The sequence below is a fragment of the Poromitra crassiceps genome (assembly GCF_964638095.1).
Source record: "Poromitra crassiceps genome assembly, contig: HAP1_SCAFFOLD_311, whole genome shotgun sequence".
NCBI classification, from domain to species: Eukaryota; Metazoa; Chordata; class Actinopteri; order Beryciformes; family Melamphaidae; genus Poromitra; species Poromitra crassiceps.
The window spans coordinates 144,790-151,229 of record NW_028152091.1 but is presented as its reverse complement, the minus strand read 5'-3'; the positions used below and the strand labels follow the sequence as shown (position 1 = coordinate 151,229).

The following is a 6,440-nucleotide window of genomic DNA, read 5'->3' as shown; positions in this document are numbered from 1 at the left end:
ACACGGAGGTCTTCTCTGATCTTACGACGGGGAAGGCGGTCTTCGAGAATGGCATCGGTGTGTACAAGGAGCTGGCCAAAGAATACAACAACTTCAAGCTCCAGGAGATGTATGCTGTGGCATCAAGCCTGCTGATCTTCGTGGCCTTTGCGGCCCTTCGCCAGCGGTCACAGCACCTGGTCTACTTCAACACCGGGGTCAAGCTTGGGTCCGCGAGCAATGAGGTCCTGTTGGAGGTGGCGCAGGGCCGCCCCTTAAAGGTCGCTGTGAGAGCCGGCAGGGAGCAGTTCGCCAGACCCCGCGATCTGGTCGGTGGGGACCCGACCTTGTCCCTGACCAGGTACCGGTTCACGCCCGACCTGATCTACATGGCGGGAGGAGACGCGGATGCGAGCGGTCTGTCGGACGTCTTGCTGATGAGCAAGCAACAACTGAAGACGATCGATCGATTCCGGACTATCACCGTGACGCCGGTCGGTGACGCCGGCCACGGGCATCCCGAGACAATTGAAGTAGCCGTGCGGACGGCCATGCACGAGTATACAATGTTTGAGCTCAGCGAGGAGGCGCAGGGTGAGATGTACATCTCCATGTGCCCTACCCTTCTGAGCCGCACGATGCTCAAGCGGAAGTACGCAGAGGCCGTCGGGCTCAACAACTTGGAGGCAACGCTGGAGGCCATCTGCAGACTCTCGGGCAGAAAGCACAGCGAGTCCGCGACAGTGAAAACGGGGACAGTGACCCTGTCCGGGTCTCAGAGAGACATCGACAAATTCATCCGCCAGACCGTCCTGGACCCAGCCTCGGTCGGCGCTCTGTGGTGGGGTAGCTCACCGGCATAGGAAGCGTACACCTGACGATACCGGGGGAGGCTTGCGGCTCTACGCCGCTCATACTCGGCTCTGTCCTGTGTGACTGTACTCTATGACCGGTAGTAATAAACAATGAACCTGAAAACAACCACCTGTGTGTCCGTGTGCGTGTTTGTGTTTGTTCTAATGGGGTTGGGGGGCACAGACAGATAGACAGAGGTAAACGCAATTCCCACAGAGAGGCAATCTTTATTATAAAGGTTATAAGGATTGGGAAAGCAGAAATTATATACACAGGAGGGTACATCAAAAACTCTAGGAGCATGCCAGGAGGCTGAACTTGTCCCGACTCCTGTGCAGGAGTCGGTCCTGGTGCAGGAGTCGGACCCAGTCCGACTCGGCAACCGTCATCTTAGCCAGTTGGCCCCATCCTCTGTGGTCGAGCAGCTGTTGGCTTGTCATCCTCTGCGTGGGGTCGGGCTGCAGCAGGGCAAAGACGACGTCCTTGATGACCGGGTCCTTCATTACGGTGGGTATCACCTTGTGTGGGGCTAAGACCGAGTCCTTGTGGCCCGGCAGGTCTACCACCTTGCGCACTATTTCGAACATCGCTAGCTCTGCGTCTTCGTTGTTTGAGTTGTTTGTGTTTCTTGGCCTGAAGATCTCCCGGCCCTCGACAGCATCGGCTATCATCGTGCCCAGGCTCCAGTTGTCTATGGCCACCGTGTAGGTCAGGCAGTATCTCCGGAGCTCGGGGGCTCTGTAGTTTAGTGTGACAAGCCCGCCGGTCATGTTGTGGTCGGCCAGCCTGGAAATGCCGAAATCTGATATCTTGACCGTCAGGTCGGTTTCGACGAGCAAATTGCTTGGCGTCAAGTCCCTGTGGATAATACCCAACTTGTGCACGTGAGCCAGACCGCAGGCCACGTCGCGGGAGAACTTGGCTACGAAGCTCTTCGGCACCCTGTTGTCTGTGCGTTGTACTATCATATCACGGATAGTCACCGGCACGTAGTCCATAGTGAAAGCAGACCGCTTGCCGCCGAGGTCCGGGACGCCGGCGACCATGAACGCTTCGTGAAAAGCCATGATGTTGGGGTGGGGGCACACCTTTGAAAGGCAGCACAACTCTCTGGCGAAGTTCAGGTTGAAGGGGGGGGCGGCCGTGTCGAAGGCACTGGAGGTGACGTCGATATAAGTGCACACCTTCAGGGCACGCACCCTTTGCAAGCGACCCTTCTCCACCACCTTGAACACCTTGCCGTAAGTGCCCTCGCCCACCAGGGCGATCTCCTTGTACACGTCAGGAACATTCACCTCCTTGTAATCCATGGCGTAGACCTCAAGAGCTATGCCTCAAGCTCGACACAACCCCAGGGCAGGCACCGATAGAATACATAAAGACACTGGGAAAACGCAGCTCCCTTTTATATCCATTCCCGGCCTTTGTTGTAGGCTGGACCACTGCAATTCGTCAGTGGACGACAGCGTACGGACGTCGACGGGGTGGCACCGCTGCAACAGCTTAAGATGTGTCGCTGTTTGCATTTCGTGTAGATGTTGTACTGTCGTCTGTTTTTCATTTCAATGTTGTGTAAAGTGCTGAACTCAATAAAACACACAAAGACACAGGAGGTCACGTTTGTCATCTGTTTATTCTTCCCCCCCATACAGGCTGGACAGGAACATTGCACTCATGAGGGAGGGTGTGTGTGTGTGCACAAACTCAAGCATACTCTGATAATTCTTGTAGAATAGTGTCATTTTTATTTTTATTTTTATTCTCACAATCGCCACAAACCTCCCGACCGTCACAACGGTCCCAGGCTCAGACGCTGTGGTGTGAACGGAGCTGTATGTTGGGGGCCTTAGTGACAATTTCGTCGTGGCTGTGGCACAAGAGAAGCAGGGCGGAGAGCACGTCATCGCGGGTATACTCGCCGCCGACGGACCTCTTGCCGCCGGTGACGACGGTGCAGCCTCCCCCCTTGTCCGACTCCTTCACGGTGACGAGGGTCATCTCGTCCCTCAGCTTCGCCAGCAGCTCCTTGCCGTGCTCAACGTGCTTGGTGTCAGCCAGCGTCCTCTTGGCCAGCGTCAGCTGGTCGGGCGCCTCGAGCAAGTTGCCCAACAGCCTGTTGGATGTGTTGAGGCCCCGGCTCGAGTTGCGGTACATGTGCACGTCCATGTGCATGTTGGACGTGGCGGCGCCGGCGCCGCAAGGGCGGCCCACGGTGGCCGCGAGACGGACGGCCTTGCTCGTGGCCTCCGCGAGCACGGCCCAGCCGAGGGACATGATCGTGTCGCAGTACCACAGCTTGTCCTTGCGGATGTAGTCGACGCATGCGAGCACCATGTCCACCTTGCCCCTTTTGCTCACGTGCTTACCCAGCATGAACCTGTCGTGCCCGGCCGACCACTTGGCATAGAAGCAAAGACGCAGCCCGGAGCCGTTCAACGCAGTCTGCACGAGGCCCTTCACGTCCTCCAGCGCGTTAACGTAGGTGTTCTGCTCGAAGATCATGATCAGTGGCACCTTCTTCCACTGCACGACCGGCATCAAGACCTGCAGGAGCTTTGCGTGGGCGGTCAGCAGCGAGGCGTACACATGGTTCACTTGGTCGAGGTCCCTGATCTGTAACTCGTCCAGGCTCACGAGCTGGGGAGAGAAAAGAAGACGGAACACGGTGAATGAGGATCGAGCTTGCGCCGGGTCGAACCTTCGTCCATCCGCCCCATCCCCCTCCCTCTCCAGGTCGCTTAAGTTATCGAGTATCGACGCGCGGGCCACAGACATGGCCTGCGCCGAGTGCGTCCGTGCGGCGCTGCACGTGCAGCGACTCGCCGAGACGCCCTGGACTGTGCTCCTGTCGGCGTTCGAGTTCATGATAGCCTACAGCTCCTTCCGGAGGCACTTCAACTTCTACTCAAAAATGGACCAGAACCAGATGATGAAGATGTACAGCACGATTGCGCGCTCGTCGCCAGCTAGGGTGCTGCAGGCCCATATGCTTGCCAAGACCTACTCCCTGCAGCCACCGACCGAGGCCCCAGCGGAGCTGCTGCAGGCGGTGTCGCTGATACTGGACGGCAGCATCTCGCAGCAGGAGGTGTCGCTGATATTGGACTGCGGCGTCTCGCAGCAGCATGTCGCCCGCTACATCCAGGCCCGTCAGCCGAACCGCTGGGCTCTGACAGCCCTGGCGGCCCTGGCCTCGGCCGAGGTGGTGCGCGCAGGCCCCCTCAAGTACCTGGCCCCGCTCAAGGCTTTGCCGCACGCTTCCAGCCACATGGTGCTCATCGTCTCCATGGCCATGACGGCCTGGCTCCGGGAGCTTTCCGATGTCAGCTGCGACTGCGGGTTCTGGGGCCAGGCATGCGCCATGCTGTCATCCGTCGCCCCGGACCTGGAGAGCACGCTGGTCATCCAGCACGAGGCCACCACATGCAGCTACATATGTGCGCTGCTCGGCATCTCCCCACCGCTCGAGTGCGACGAGGTCGCTGCTGAGGCGAGCGTCCGGGACCCAGTGGACTACAGGAACCTGTTTCGAGACCTGCTGATAGACAACATGTCATCCCAGCCATAGAAGCCCCGGCCATCCCCAAACCTACACAAACTCACCACAAGCCTGCCGTCAGCCAGCTCGACGGCTGAGCATAGGCCGGCGCCTGACCTGGATCCTCCGCCGAACGTTGGGTCGAAGCACATGTAGGCCGCGGTGACCGATGCGGCGCACATGTCGGCCGTGGACACGTTGTTGTGCATGAACCTGCTTATGACCGCCCGCTCGAACGGCGTGGAGATGTCGGTCTTCAGGTCCGTAGACAGCCCGTCGCCGCTGCCAGTGACTTCGTTTTCGAAGCCTCTGGGCGACACCATGTTCATCAGCTGCTTGAGGTGGTTGTCGACCGAGATGTGCTGCGGGCAGTAGACGCGCAGGCAGCAACACGTCAGGCCCGGTGTCTTGGCATGGAACCGGCACTTGAAACTCTGCGACACGACGTGGTAGGCCTGCTCGCCATTGTCGTCGCGGATATCCGCCACCTTGTTGATCCATGATGAGCTCCCGACGTGGCTGGTGATGTGCACCGACTTTCGTCCCCGGAACGCTATGTTGGGCAGCACGGCCAGGAGAACCTTCATGTTGACGAAGCCCACTTCGTCGACCAGCGTCAGGTCCGGGCTCTGCCCGCGGCTCGCCTGTGAGAGTGAGAGGAGACAGCGGTTAGAGAGAGTGAGAGAGGTGACGCTCGGATGGGGAGCCTCTGTCTCTATATCAGCAAGCTCAATGACATGTCAGAAGCAGATCCAGCGGCAGCAGAGCAGCAGCGACATAGAGAAGCGGCGGCGGCGGAGAGGTAGAGAGAGCAGCAGCGACAGAGAGAAGCGGCGGCGCAGTAGGGAGCGCGGATCGGACGATGCAGGCAAGGAGAGCACGCTGTCACGACGAGTCTCGTGCCTTTCCCCGCAACATACATTACCACAAAGATTTCTTGGACGGGCCCGGATGGGTAAACTTGTGCCTGAAGGCCAAGTGCACCTTTGTACACCACGGCGACGCGTACGTGTGCCAGGAGCACTACTCCCTGCACCGGTGCTCGCCGAGCTCGTGCAGGATGACGGCCTTGATGGCCTCCGAGCCGTTAGGTTCCGACGGCTGCCCGGTTATGGCCCTCCTGACGTTCCAAAAGCCAGAGGCTGAGTTCCGCGGGCCCGACTACGTTTCCGGCAAGCTGGGCGCCGAGCCGGGCTACAGCTGCCGGGAGGACATGGGCCTCGGCGACCGCAAGAGGACAGCCTCGGTCGAGGTCCTGGCCGAGACCAGGGAAAAGCTGCTCAAGGCCAGCGTGCCCATCCTGGTCGCGCTCTACTCGACGCTCGTCACGAGCAAATTCAAAGAGCACTACGCGGCCAGCCACAACAAGACGTCGGGGAGGGATCACTCGTGGATCTCCTTCGTATCCAAGAGGAACAAGGCAATGGTCCTCCAGGGCTACGCCACATGCCCCCAGAAGCCGACCCTCAGAGCTGCTGTGAGGGACGCGACACTCCGTGCACTCACAGGCTTCGCACACATCTTCAGAGCCCCCGTGGCATCGCGCTTCGTAAATAGTTTCATATTAAGTTATGGCGCGACGCAGGCCAAGCGCAAGCCCTGCCCCGACCTGGTCACGATGGTCGTGATGCTGGCCCTCTGCCTCCACCCCTACATCAAGCACAGGCCCAGATATAAGAGTTTGGCGCAAAAGAACCTAGCGATACTCTTCTTCGACAAGGACCTCGCACCGCACAAGCACTGGTCCAACCTGTCCAAGCTCATCTGCCGCGCCGCCGAGGAGATCGTATCCCTCTTCCATAAGGCCGAGGGCGGCAGCGGGTTCGTGCTGCCAGCGGTCGTCACCGCCAGTGTGGACGACATGCTCAAGAAGCACGAGCAGGACCCGCGGCTCCGGCCCTCGACGGAGGCCCAGTCGACGAGGAAGCTGGTGGCCTGCCACGGTGATGCCGCGGGCTTCAGCGAGCGGCTCGGGTCACGGAGGCCAAGCAAGGTGATGAAGACGGAGGAAGTCGGAACGGTCGGAGGCACTTCGCCCTCCGGCTCACAGTCCCGCGATGGAACCCAG

At 59.6% G+C, this 6,440-nt stretch overlaps 1 protein-coding gene across 1 annotated transcript; it reads right to left on the bottom strand.

Moving 5' to 3' along the window:
• Nucleotides 1-1,127: 1,127 nt before the first annotated feature.
• Nucleotides 1,128-2,144, bottom strand: LOC310771028 (uncharacterized protein; the record flags this gene model as incomplete). Its single annotated transcript, XM_083663709.1, has 1 exon — nt 1,128-2,144. One exon carries the CDS (start codon nt 2,142-2,144, stop codon nt 1,128-1,130), a length of 1,017 nt encoding a protein of 338 aa, XP_083519835.1.
• Between the last annotated feature and the right edge of the window lie 4,296 nt (nt 2,145-6,440).